The 13,989-nt window shown below is 56.3% G+C and overlaps 1 protein-coding gene across 2 annotated transcripts in view; it reads left to right on the top strand.

Moving 5' to 3' along the window:
* Nucleotides 1-13,989, top strand: part of PADI2 (peptidyl arginine deiminase 2) — a 54,550-nt gene that overhangs the window by 12,268 nt on the left and 28,293 nt on the right. For both annotated transcript variants that reach the window (XM_061148018.1, XM_061148017.1), the window contains exons 2-3: nucleotides 3,102-3,285; nucleotides 4,636-4,708. In XM_061148018.1, coding sequence (XP_061004001.1) covers nucleotides 3,102-3,285; nucleotides 4,636-4,708 — 257 coding nt within the window. The remainder of the gene's footprint in view (nucleotides 1-3,101; nucleotides 3,286-4,635; nucleotides 4,709-13,989) is intronic.

The following is a 13,989-nucleotide window of genomic DNA, read 5'->3' as shown; positions in this document are numbered from 1 at the left end:
CTCAAGAGTCTTCTCCAACACCACAGTTCAAAAACATCAACCCTTCAGCACTCAAACTTCTTTATGGTCCAACTCTCACATCCATACATGACTACTGGAAAAACCATAACATTGACTAGACAGACCTTTGTCAACAAAGTGATATCTCTGCTTTTTAATATACTGTCTAGGTTCGTTATAGCATTCCTTCCCAGAAGCAAGCGTCTTTGAATTTCACGGCTGCAGTCACTGTCCACAGTGATTTTGGGGCCCAAGAAAATAAAATCTGTCATGGCATCTACTTTCTCTTCTTCTATTTACCATGAAATGATGGAACAGGATGCCATGATCTTCGTTTTTTGAATGTTGAGTTTTAAGCCAGCCTTTTCACTCTCTTTCACCCTCATTAAGAAGCTCTTTAGTTGCTCTTCGCTTTTTGCAGTTAGAGTGGTATCATCTGCATATCTGAGGTTGTTGATGTTTCTCCCTGTAATCTTGACTCCAGCTTGTGCTTCATCCAATCTGACATTTTGCATGATGTGCTCTGCATATAAGTTAAATATGCAGAGTGACAGCCTACAGCCTTCTTTCACTGTTTTAAACCAGTCAGTTCCATGTCCAGTTCTAACTGTTCCTTCTTGACCTGCATACAGGTTTCTCAGGAGACAGATAGGATGGGCTGGTATTCCCATCTCTTTAAGAATTTTCCAGTTTATTGTGATTCATGCGTTAAAGGCTTTCATGTAGTCAATGAGGCAGAAGTAGATGTTTTTCTGGAAATTCCTTGCTTTCTCCATGATCTAGTGAATGTTGGCAATTTTATCTCTGGTTCCTCTGCCTCTTTGAAAACCAGAATCTGAAATGCTGAGAAGGGGCCAGACAATCCATGCTTTGAGAAGCCTTCCAGGTAATGGTTCTGCTGCCGCTGCTGCTCCTGAACTCTGAGAACCGCTGTTCTGAAGCTCTCATTTATCCCTGGCCACTGCCCCAGGCGCACTTCCGTCATGCCAGCCGGGCTCTCTGAGAATGGCACCCACGAATCTGTAGCGGTTAAAAAAAAGAAAATGAAGGTTTAAACAGTACCCGTTGACGATTCTGATGCCCACAGTGGAGAACTCTTTGGGAGCCCAAGATCACCAGGTCTTCGAGATAGCAGCTGTGCCTCTGAGGCAGACACTTGCACCTATATCTTAGTCCTAAACCCCACGAGAATCCGCTTAAATCCCTCTGAGCCCTCTTGAGCTTTTGGGAACCTTCAGACTGTGGGCTGGAGATTTAGCAAAACTGTCAGCCCTGGGTGCTTTCCTCCTCTGTCTCCCGGTCCTTCCTGTTATCACCATGTAAGTTGGAGTCTTAATCTCCTTGAGCTGCCGAAACAAAATACCACGGGCTCAGTGTCTTAAAAAAAAAAACTATTTCTCCCAGTCTGAGATCAGAGCACCAGGCTGGTTGAGCTCTGGTGAAGGCTCTCACCCTGGTCCGCAGCCAGGGCCTTCCTCGGTGCCCACGGTGGGGAGACCGCACTCTCTCTGCCTTACGAGGAAACAAACCCTATCGCTTAGACCTTACTCTCGTGACTTCATCTAATGTTCGACGACAATCACATTGGGGGTCAGGGCCTCAATGTCTGAATTTGGGAAGACGCAAACGTCTAGTCCACAGCAACCAGCTCAAACCAGTTCCTTTCCTGCCCTGAAATCTTGATGGCTTTTCAAGAATTCCAAGACTATTTCCCATTTAATAGAAAACTCCTCCAGAACCCCAGGGAATGACTCTCGAAGAGGAGAATTCCAAGCCATGAAAGCTGCAGCGGAAAGGAGGTGTCTTTGTGAAGAGCCTGCCCACCCCTGCCCGTCAAGCTCCTAGTTCACGGCTCCGTCTGTGTGCAAACCCAGCACCTGGATGCCTGCCTCCTCGCTGGCAGCCGAGCTCCCCTGGTCTTCAGCTCAGACACCGAACAGGGCTTGGGAGACAGAGTTCTAGGCCCAGCGCTGTCTTTGCTGCAAACTCAGTCCTCTGTCTGAACCTCAGACCCCCACCCTTACAGTAGCAGGTGGCTTCCAAGCTGGTTGCCCACCAGAAATACAAGGAATCTTGTCAAGAATTCAGGTCCCCGGGAGGGGTGATTAGGTGCAGCACGGGGCATTTTTAAGGCAGTGAAACTGTCTTGTATGATACTGTAAGCGTGTGTGCTTGATACTGCGATTTGACAAAGCTCGTAAGAGTCCAGTACAGAGTAAACTATGGACTCTAGTTAATATCAGTGCGTCAATATTGCTTCATTAATTATAACATGTAACACAGAAATGCAAGATATCCATAACATGGGAAACTGCATAGAGGAGAAGGGGTATATGAGAACTCTCTATACTGTCTGATCAACTGTTCTGTAAACCTAATACTGCTTTAAAAACAAAGCCTACTAATTCAAAAAAAGAAAAAGCAGATTCCCCAGGCCCCAACCTGGAGTATTCTGAATCAGTGGGTACTAGATGAGCCCAGGGAACCTATTTTTCTTTTTATCTATTTACTCTTGGCTGTGACGGGTCCTCATCTCTGTTCGGGCTCTTCTCTAGCTGTGGCAAGTGGGGCCGCTCGTCAGCGCGGTGCGTGGGCTTCTCCTGTCATGGAGCGCGGGCTCCCAGTTCTAGAGCTCAGGCTCCGCCGCGGTGCTGCTCAGCCGTGGTGGCTCCTTGGCACGTGGGATCTTCCCAGATCAGGGGCCGAACCCATGTGTCCCGCATTGGAAGGCAGATTCTTTACCACTGGCACCACCAGGGAAGCCACATGCATGTGGGTTCTCTTTCAGATTCTTTTCCACTAAAGGTTATTGAGGATATTGTTCCCTGTGCTCTCCATTAGGTCCTTGTTTATCTATTTTATGTATAGTAGTCTGTATCAGTTCATCTCAACCTCCTAATTTGTCCCTCCCACACTGAAGGAATCTGTATTTTTAGCCAGTGCCCTCTTCACTACCGGGTGATTACCTACAGCTGAGTCCTCTGGGAGCCCCGGCAGCCTGCGGGAGCCCTGCAGCCTTGCCCCCCCAGGGGTCTCCTCCTGAAGGCCCTCACCCTGCCCGCCCAGGGGTCCCTGTGACGCAGCCTCCTCTCTCCCTACAGCGCGGCCCCTGCGGGCGCCCAGACCTTCAGCCTGAAGCACTCAGAGCGCGTGCGGGTGGAGGTGGTGCGCGACGGGCAGGCCGAGGAGGTGGCCACCAACGGCAAGCAGCGCTGGCCCCTGTCGCCCAGCACCACACTGCGGCTCACCATGAGCCAGGCGAGCCCCGAAGCCAGCAGCGACAAGGTACCGTGGGAGGGGAGGTGCTCCTGCACAGGCCTGGGGGCCGGGGGCCACGCCGGTATCCGGACGACCGGATCCGCGCAGCCAGGGGAAGCCGAGCATGAGCCACACACGTCGGTTTCAGTTTTCTCACAACCACGTTAAAAGAGCAAAATGAGGGACCTCCCCAGCGGTCCAGTGGGTAGGACTCCACACGTTCTCTGCAGGGGGCATGGGTTCTATCCCTGGTCAGGGAACTGTTAATGAGACTCCCCTATGCTGGGCAGTGTGACCAATAAGTAAGTACATAAAAGAGCAAGAAGAAACGGATGGACTTAATTTTGATGATAGTTTTTACTTAACTCCATACATCCAGATACTGTCATTTCAACGTGGTGTCAATATAAAAAACATGACCAAGAATTTTTCCACGCCAAGTCTAAATCTTCTGTGCATTTCACACCTGTCTCAGTTCAAACTAGCCACTTTTTAAGTGCTCAGTAAACCCTCAGCTCCCGAGAAGGCAATGGCACCCCACTCCAGTACTCTTGCCTGGAAAGTCCCATGGATGGAGGAGCCTGGTAGGCTGCAGTCCATGGGGTCACTAAGAGTTGGACACAACTGAGCAACTTCACTTTCACTTTTCACTTTCCTGCATTGGAGAAGGAAATGGCAACCCACTCCAGTGTTCTTGCCTGGAGAATCCCAGGGACGGGGGAGCCTGGTGGGCTGCCGTCTATGGGGTCGCATAGAGTCGGACACGACTGAAATGACTTAGCAGCAGCTTAGCAGCAAACCCCCAGCTCATGGCTACAGCCACAGAAGGATGAATTCATGGCAGGTTAACATCACAGGACTCTTAGCACAGACTGTTAGACTACTGGAAGCGACAGCCACAAACGTCCTTGGTCTCATCGTGTATCAGACAGGATGCTGGGTGCCCACACCCAAGAGGTAGAGCCGAGACCAGACCCTTTCTTCCCTGGGTTCTCTCATTATTAACATGAACGTCACATGTGGCCCATGTCAGTGATGGCACTGGGTGATCCAGTGAGAACAGCCTAAGCCCTATCGCTGCCGAGTGGGAGCTAGGTACACAGCCCGGCAGAAGTGGGGACCAACAGCAGAATGCGCCGGGGGGCAAGTAGCAGACGACACCCTGGATGCCCTCTGAGAGAGGGGAGCCCCCGGTCTAGTTGGATATTCTGAGAGAAACAGCCCACCAAGCCAGGAGCACTTCCTGGAGGAGAGGGTTCAGCTGGTTAGAGCGGATCGGCTTGACAGACTGTGAGGTGGTCCCTGCAGATCTTCCTGCCTGTGACCTGTGACCTCTCTTCTCTCCCTCCCCGTGTGCCCTCCCCCACCTCCATCAAGGTCACCGTCAGCTACTATGAGGAGGAGGGGATCACACCCATCGACCAGGCTGGGCTCTTCCTCACGGCCATTGGTGAGTCAGCATGGCTCTGTCCTGGGTGCCTTTGTTCCCCAGGGGCTGGCACTGCTGCCCTTCCCAGGCGCTTGGGCTGTTCTCAGTGCTGCCAGCCTGGCACTTGGAGCTTCCTCTAACAATGCAGGCCTGCGGAGCAATGCCGCCCGCGCCCAGGCCCTTCTGTCCAGGCATGGGGAGTGCTGCAGGGGGAGGCGTGCCCTGGTCCTCCAGCAACTCAGCAGGCTGTCAGAGTCCCCGTCGCAGGCTATGTTGACCTTGGGGAGAAACAGCCAAGGCTGCTTCTCCCCTGCCTCTGCCCTGCAGCCTGGAGAAGAGCTCGCTTGCTGAGAGGAGAATGGCCTGTCTACAAAGCCTGCACTGTCCTTCCCACTCCCAGCTACACCCCTGCCTTCCCCATACCCAGCCCTCAGGACGCAAAGATGCAGCCTGGGTCCTTAACCCACCTCGTACTAGCCCTTCATTTGATTCACAAGGACACTGAGGCCCAGAGAGGCTAGGGACCTGGTTCAAAGTCACACAGCGACACGGTGCTGCTTGGGTCCAGAGCTTAGGCTCATTCCTTTGCGGGTTCTTCCCGTTTGCACCGCACTCCCCTCCCCTGGATACCAGGGCACGTGGGATTCGAGGTTCTGGGGCTTCACTCCTTAGACTCTTCTGCATTGAAGGTATCACTTGTCCTTTCAGTTTAGCTCCTATAATGTTCAAGCCAGGGGGACATTTCAGTGAGTCCTTAGTTTAACATTGACAAAGTGGCCACAGGTCAGGGGAAGGTAAGCTATCTGTTCCTGAGAGTCAGCTATGTCCTGAGGGCGTTAAAAATAACAGTGATGTCTATTTGCTGAGCGCCTGCTGTGTCCGGGACTCTGGCGCAGAGGTGGCGTTTGCTGAGCACCTACAATGTGCCCGGCTCCAGCACCAGGGGGTTTAGCTAGCATGCGCTCAACCTATTTTCACATCTATTCTCAGAGTACGTACTATTATAGTCCCCATTTTACAGATGAGAAAACCAAGGTCTGCCTGGGGCCCCACACCAGAAAGTGGTCTATGGGACACCCAGCCGTTTCAGTTACCTCATATTCGCCCTGGGGGGTCTCAGAACCCTTCTCCTTCTCCAACCCTGTGCTTATAGCCCCAAATAGGCTCGATAGCGTTGCTCTCCCACTTCTGAGCTGATTCCCGAACGGGCTTGATTGCTGGTCACCTGCCCCTCTTTCCGCACTGAGGGAGTGAGTGCCGGGTCTCGGGGCGACGGTCCTCAGGACTCCTCGGCGGGAGGGGGAGCGCCTCGGGAGACGAAACTGAAGCTCCCAGCGCTGCAGCCGAGGGCTGGCACGTGAGAGCCTCACGGGTACAGGGTGCCCCAGGCTGTCTCAGGTGACCGTCCCGAGGAAACCCAATCCCAACAGGCAAGGACACTTGAGGACGCTAGCGGGAAAGGCAGCGGCCCGAAGCTGGCAGAGGAGGGAGCTCCCAGGGGGCTGATGATGCCACTGACGAGGCTCCCACCAAACACAGAGGGCCCGCGACGGGCGGCGCAGTGACGCCGTGAGGAGGCCGGCGCGGGCCCGGGACTGATGGTGTAGTGACACTGTGAAGAGGCGGGCGCGCGCCCGGGTCTGCTGGTGTAGTAACACCGTGAGGAGGCCGGCTCGGGCCCGGGTCTGATGGTGTAGTGACACTGTGAAGAGGCGGGCGCGCGCCCGGGTCTGCTGGTGTAGTAACACCGTGAGGAGGTGGGCACGGGCCCGGGTCTGATGGTGTAGTGACACTGTGAAGAGGTGGGCGCGCGCCCGGGTCTGCTGGTGTAGTAACACCGTGAGGAGGCCGGCTCGGGCCCGGGTCTGATGGTGTAGTAACACCGTGAGGAGGCGGGCGCGCGCCCGGGTCTGATGGTGTAGTGACACTGTGAAGAGGTGGGCGCGCGCCCGGGTCTGCTGGTGTAGTAACACCGTGAGGAGGCCGGCTCGGGCCCGGGACTGATGGTGTAGTGACACTGTGAAGAGGTGGGCGCGCGCCCGGGTCTGATGGTGTAGTAACACCGTGAGGAGGCGGGCACGGGCCCGGGACAGGCGGCGCAGTAACACACTGTGAGGAGGCTGGCGCGGGCCTGGGACTGATGGTAGTAACACCGTGAGGAGGCTGGTGCGGGCCCGGGGCTGATGGTGTAGTAACACCGTGAGGAGGTAGGCGCGCGCCCGGGTCTGATGGTGTAGTGACACTGTGAAGAGGTGGGCGCGCGCCCGGGTCTGATGGTGTAGTAACACCGTGAGGAGGCGGGCACGGGCCCGGGACAGGCGGCGCAGTAACACACTGTGAGGAGGCCGGCGCGGGCCCGGGACTGATGGTGTAATGACACTGTGAAGAGGTGGGCGCGCGCCCGGGTCTGCTGGTGTAGTAACACCGTGAGGAGGCGGGCACGGGCCCGGGACAGGCGGCGCAGTAACACACTGTGAGGAGGCCGGCGCGGGCCTGGGACTGATGGTAGTAACACCGTGAGGAGGCCGGTGCGGGCCCGGGGCTGATGGTGTAGTAACACCGTGAGGAGGCCGGCTCGGGCCCAGGTCTGATGTTGTAGTAACACTGTGAGGAGGCCGCCGCGGGCCTGGGACAGGCGGCGCAGTAACACACTGTGAGGAGGCCGGCGCGGGCCTGGGACTGATGGTAGTAACACCGTGAGGAGGCTGGTGCGGGCCCGGGGCTGATGGTGTAGTAACACCGTGAGGAGGCCGGCTCGGGCCCGGGTCTGATGGTGTAGTAACACTGTGAGGAGGCGGGCGCGCGCCCGGGTCTGATGGTGTAGTGACACTGTGAAGAGGTGGGCGCGCGCCCGGGTCTGATGGTGTAGTAACACTGTGAGGAGGTGGGCACGGGCCCGGGACAGGCGGCGCAGTAACACACTGTGAGGAGGCCGGCGCGGGCCTGGGACTGATGGTAGTAACACCGTGAGGAGGCTGGTGCGGGCCCGGGGCTGATGGTGTAGTAACACCGTGAGGAGGCCGGCTCGGGCCCGGGTCTGATGGTGTAGTAACACTGTGAGGAGGCCGCCGCGGGCCCGGGACTGATGGTGTAGTGACACTGTGAAGAGGTGGACGCGCGCCCGGGTCTGATGGTGTAGTAACACTGTGAGGAGGCCGGCGTGGGCCAGGGACTGATGGTAGTAATACCGTGAGGAGGCCGGCGCGTGCCCGGGGCTGATGGTAGTAACACCGTGAGGAGGCCAGCTTGGGCCTGGGGCTGATGGTGTAGTAACACCGTGAGGGGGCCGGCTCGGGCCCGGGGCTGATGGTGTAGTAACACACTGTGAGGAGGCCGGTGCGGGCCCGGGACAGGCAGTGCAGTAACACACTGTGAGGAGGCCGGTGCGGGCCCAGGATTGATGGTAGTAACACTGTGAGAGGCCGGCGCGGGCCCGGGACTGATGGTGTAGTAACACCGCGAGGAGGCGGGCGCGGGCCCGGGACAGGCGGCGCAGTAACACACCGTGAGGAGGCCGGCTCGGGCCCGGGACTGATGGTGTAGTAACACCGTGAGGAGGCTGGCTCGGGCCCGGGGCTGATGGTGTAGTAACACACTGTGAGGAGGCCGGCGCGGGCCCGGGACAGGCGGCGCAGTAACACACTGTGAGGAGGCCGGCGCGGGCCCGGGACTGATTGTAGTAACAGTGTGAGGAGGCCGGCGCAGGCCCAGGACTGATGGTAGTAACGCTGTGAGAGGCCGGCGCGGGCCCGGGTCTGCTGGTGTAGTAACACCGTGAGGAGGCTGGCTCGGGCCCGGGGCTGATGGTGTAGTAACACACTGTGAGGAGGCCGGCGCGGGCCCGGGACAGGCGGCGCAGTAACACACTGTGAGGAGGCCGGCGCGGGCCCGGGACTGATTGTAGTAACAGTGTGAGGAGGCCGGCGCAGGCCCAGGACTGATGGTAGTAACACTGTGAGAGGCCGGCGCGGGCCCGGGTCTGCTGGTGTAGTAACACCGTGAGGAGGCCGGCGCGGGCCCGGGACTGATGGTGTAGTAACACCGTGAGGAGGCCACCACGGGCCCAGGACTGATGGTAGTAACACTGTGAGAGGCCGGCGCGGGCCCGGGACTGATGGTAGTAACAGTGTGAGGAGGCTGGCGTGGGCCCAGGACTGATGGTGTAGTAACAGTGTGAGGAGGCAGGCGCTGGCCCAGGACAGGCAGCGCAGTGACACTGTGAGGAGGCAGGCATGGCTTCCTTGGTCCTTCAGGGGCAGAGAATCTGCCTGCCAATGCAGGAGACGTGGGTTTGGTCCCTGGGTTTTGGGAAGATCTCCTGAAGGCAGACATGGCAACCCACTCCAGTATGCTTGCCTGGGAAACTCATGGACAGAGGAGCCTGGCGGGCTACCGTCCATGGGGTCACAGAGTCAGACCTGACTTAGCAACTAAAGGACAAGTGAGTGTGCCATAGGGCCGAGACTGCAGAAGATACCGAATTCATGATGAATGACTAGGCTCGTCCTTCTGGTGTGCTGACGCTCTCACTGAAGAGTTATTTCTTTAACTGCCACAAGTTCCAGATATTTAGGTTCCATGGGTCAGTAAAATGTCCCCTCCCCACCAAATTAGTAAACCTAACAATTTTGAAGGTTGGCCCCAAAAAAGACATTAATAAAGCAATTTACCATCAATTATCACCATCGTGTTAACATGTTAGCACCTGAAAAGTAGGCAGGGCATAATGTCAAAGCAGAAGACAGTCGTTCACATTGCAGAAATAAAGCTTTATGAAAAACTCACCCCACTGAACTTATGTTTCCCCAGGGAGCCTGGTGAAAACTAGGTTTCCCTTGGGACCCACCCACTGGTCTGTCTGACCCATCTGGGTCTTGTCTTCCCTCAGGGATCTGCCCCAGGAGCCCCACGGCCTGAGTGATCATTTGGGGGTGGTAGCTCAGAGGCAAGAAAGCCTCGAATGACCCAGGATGGTGGGACTGTCCCCCAGGGATGTATTAGTGTCCATCTCACCCTACCTCTGCCCTGAGTCCACACTGGGTAGAAAGAGCCCTGGCCTCAGAGTGGACAGAAATACAGTAGGTCTAAGTTCTGGCTCTCTCCTCTCCAGCCACATTATGAACACCATTCTGCTGAACCTCAGGTTCATCATCTGTAAAATGGGTTTCCAGTGTACTCTTGCACAGTGCTTATAGGGGTTCAGTGAGATGGGGCATCCCCAGGCCTGGCAGGGGCTAGGTGCTCAGGTAATGCTCTTTGCTTTTGTCCCTTCCTCTTGGGGCATGGGGCAGCCCATTTTCTCTCTGCCTCTGTGACGCTGAAGAACCTTATTGTTCCTCAGTTTTCTTCCTGGTATGGAGAACAAAATCATGATGCCCTCGGTCAAATCAGGCTATGGTTCTCGGTCCCAGTCTCGCCAAAAACCTATGATGTGCCCTCCCCGTGTAGACCTCACTTTGTGTGTGTGTGTGTGTGTGTGTGTGTGTGTGTGTGTGTGTGTGTTGGGGGGGATTGTGCCGCTTGCTTGTGGGGCTTTAGTTCCCCAACCAGGGATCAAACTCAGGCCCTTGGCCATGAAAGCACAGAATCCTAACCACTGGACCACCAGGGAGTTCCCTGGATCTCACTTCTTCGCGGCTATAAAGTGAGTTTTGAGCTCATTGATCCCGGAGAGCCTCCAAGCCCCTGGATAGGGCTGATTCACAACATCCTCGCTGTTAAGGGTGTTTGAGGGGAGGATGGTGGAGAGGGGCGTAGCCTCACCCTCTTTGCCAAGGTCCTGCAAAGGGAGGAGCACATGGACGGGACCCTGGAGGATTTTTCACATCAACCTAAGGCCCTCGTTCCTTGCACCCCCTCCCAGACCCAGGATAACCGCCCCCGGCGACTGTCGGGGAGAGAGTCCTCTCCCTGCCACGCCCCAAGCTGCCCCGTCCAGCAGGAAGGCCAGGCGCCCCGACACCATCCAGGGGCTGGTGGCCGCCAGAGCGCTCGTGCGGAAGCTGAGACTGGTGTCTTGATTCCAGGGCAGGCTGCCTTGAGTCCAGTCCTGGTGACATTTCCAGTTAATCTGCCCCACACCCTGGGTGCCATCTGACACCTTGGGGCTATTCTGGGGAGCTGAGGCAGGATTTGGAGCCTCCAGGAAATGTCTGGAGCCCAGAAGCCCTGAAACAGATGTCGCCTCCCCCTCCCTAGAGAAGATAGAGCCGCTGCGGGAGGCAGAGCCCTGGGTGGGCCGCAAGCCTGCTCCCATCTCCTCAGGAGCATCCCATTGGAATCCAGTTAAACTGGACCTTGAGGGAAGCTTTGAAGGGGAGAAATCCTCGAGGAATGGCTTGTGACTTGAGGGAATTTCTGAGCGAGGGCGGTGGGGTGAGGAGGCCATTCCAACTGACCTTGAAGTTTTGTCAAGAGTCACAAGAGAGAAGGTGTCAAAGCACTGTGGGAAGTTGGGAGGTGAGCAATAAGGGAGCCCTATTATGTGATTTCATAACAGGAAGTCAGTGAAATTTTTCCCAATTGAATAAACCGAGAAAAAAATAATAGGCCTATTATTCAGTATTATAGAGCTTGCCTCAGGCAGGTGAGGGGACGGGCTAAACAAGGAACCCCCGGGTTTTTTTATAAGCTGTTTGGTACTCCTTTTTATTTATTTATTTATTTTTTTTGCACTTGTGCAAATATTACATTGATAACAAAAATTTAATGTAAGAAATTCATCATGGGGAGGTCCCTGCCTCCCTGGTGGTTAGGACTTGGCATGCACCGCAGGTTCCGTCCCTTGTCAGGGAACTAAGAGCTGACAAGCCGCGTGATGCGGCCCAGAATAACGAGAAGTTCATAGTGAAGTTCAGGGAAGCACTCCTGGTTTCTCTCCTGTGACCACTGCTTTCATGGACCACAGGAGCCATGATGCGGTGGCGCCTTGCAGCCTAGAGACCAAAACCACAGGGTCTCCAGGGTGGGGAGCCGGCCCCTCCTCTGGGCACGACCTCTAGAGGAGTGAGTCCTGCGTCTTAGAAGGCGGGCTTCGGTTTTGGAAACGAGGCAGGGTGGAGGTCAGCCTGAGACTGTGGAGGACGCAGCCCAGGGCGGGGCCTGGAGCCCGAGGCCCGAGAGCAGCCCCTGGCTCTGCACAGCCTGGGGTCTTCACGGTCACTGCCCTGCTGGCTGCCTCGCTTCCTCCTACTTACAGCAGGATGGCTGGGAGGGTGGTGACTGAAGGGAAAACACCTATGGGAAGTGCTCTACTGTCTGCAAAGAACTGCACACCCAGGAGAGATTGTTATCCTGAAAAGCACAGAGTGATTCCTGGAGGAGGCTGGGTCTGCAGCAGGTCCCCTGGGAGAAGCTTCAGGAAGCCAGCCTCCCCGAACAGCAGCATTCCCTGGGGAGTGTCCTGCTGGCAAGTTCCTGGCTGTCTGGGAGCCAGTATCAATATCGGTCCTCCCTTTGAGCCATCTGCCTCTAACAGTAGCTGGTGGGGCCGCCTTTTCCGCTTTCTCCGTAGAATTCTTATCCCGCACCAGCCCCCCAGATCACCAGTTTGCTGACAGTGACATCTCCAAGTCTGAGTTTGCTTGTCTGTAAAGTGGGAACAATAATATTTATCTCATAGGACTTCCCCTGGTCGCTCAGATGGTAAAGAATCCATCTGCCAATGCAGGAGATCCGGGTTTGATCCCTGGGTGGGGAACATCACCTGGAGAAGGGAATGGCAACCCCACTTCAGTATTCTTTTCTGGAGAATCCCATGGACAGAGGAGCCTGGAGGGCTACAGTCCATGGAGTGGCAGAGTCAGACACGACTGATCGACTAAGCCCCACACATAAGACTGGGGCTCCTTGAGAGCAGGCACTGCGGCCCGATTGCCCGGCCCGATTGCCCACCCCGATCAGTAGTGATTTGCTGGGTGAATGGGATCAGTGGGAGGAGTTTATATAATCATTTCCTACAGCATCTAACGTGGGGCTGCAGAAGTGGGGATACTGCCTCCCTCTCCCAAGGACTCAGCGCCCTTAGAACCCCCCTCCACCTCCTTCCAGACCTGGAAAAGCCGCATTCAGGGTGAGGAGGGAATCAGGCTGTGGGCAAAGGGAGGCCCTCAGTATAATCCCTGACTTAAGAGAGAGAGGAGGCATGCCGGCCCCCCCACCCCCCCAAGTCCCCACCCTCCGCTCCAGGGACACAGCTCGGCTGCCAGCAGAACCGACCAGGAACCCGTTTGTTCTCACCCAGCTCCGACCTCCGTCCAAGTCGTGCTCAGCCTGAGGCCGAGCCCACGGGCCGTCCTCGACCTGGACCCAGCTCGCCTCACTCTGCCTGTCGCTCACCACCTTCCCAACTGCCTCGCCCTCTTGGTCTCTAACTCAGGGGGACCGTGTTTCCCCCAGGGGAACTTTGGCAATATCTGGAGACCTTTTGGTTGTCTCAGCTGGGGGGATGTTATGGGCATCCAGGGGTAGAAGCCAGGGGTGCGGCTAAACACCCTACAATGCACAGAGTAGACCCACAACGACAACACAGCAGCAATCTGGCTCACGACGTCAGCAGCGCCTACCATTAGTAATGCAGTTAGGGCGGCTCATCCAAAAGGAAAGTGCCTCATTTTACAGGCAGAGCGGCCGGGGCTCAGAAAAGCGGTCTAAGCTGCCCAGTGCCACACAGGTTATAAGCCGAGAACCACGGTTCAAGCTCAGTCCTGTCTGATGCTGAACTTTGGGCTCATTTCACTGCCCCACATAGCAGGCCTACGAACAGAGAAGGTCCCTCCCCCAGAGGAAGGATAGCGAGGACCCCACCCTGGGTCCTCTGGCGGCTTGGCCTCTTGGGCACAGTCAGATCAATAGGAGCTGAAGATCCAGTTTTCCACCCAAAATAAAACCCTCAGTCCTTAGAGGTGGGGTCTAGACCCCCGGGAGTTCTGGAAGAGAAACACAAATGCACGTGTGTACACACACCCAGGACAGGCCAGGAAGGCAGGTAAGGAGTCCCGTGAAAGTTACCAACATCTGAGCTTTGATTCACACCGAACGCAGTCTATGCTTCAGATCTCCTCGTGTGACTTTGTGACCTTGTGCCCCGCACGCGCCTTGACCTCTCTGAACTCCCAGATCCGTCTGGTGCGGCTCAGACCTCCCACCACCCAGAGCTTTAGAGGAGCAGCAAGGGGGCAGGAGACCCCAGACCCTCCTGGCAGCACCTCCCTGAGTTTCACGGTCTGCATGGTGTCCACTCGTGTTCCCATCCAGCAGTGGGGTGTTGAGGCGGGGGGTTGGCTAAGGTGACCTCAGCACAG

Source organism: Dama dama, chromosome 8, assembly GCF_033118175.1.
Source record: "Dama dama isolate Ldn47 chromosome 8, ASM3311817v1, whole genome shotgun sequence".
Taxonomy (NCBI): Eukaryota; Metazoa; Chordata; class Mammalia; order Artiodactyla; family Cervidae; genus Dama; species Dama dama.
The sequence above is the reverse complement of the archived record's forward strand: the minus strand, read 5'-3'. Positions and strand labels throughout refer to the sequence as shown.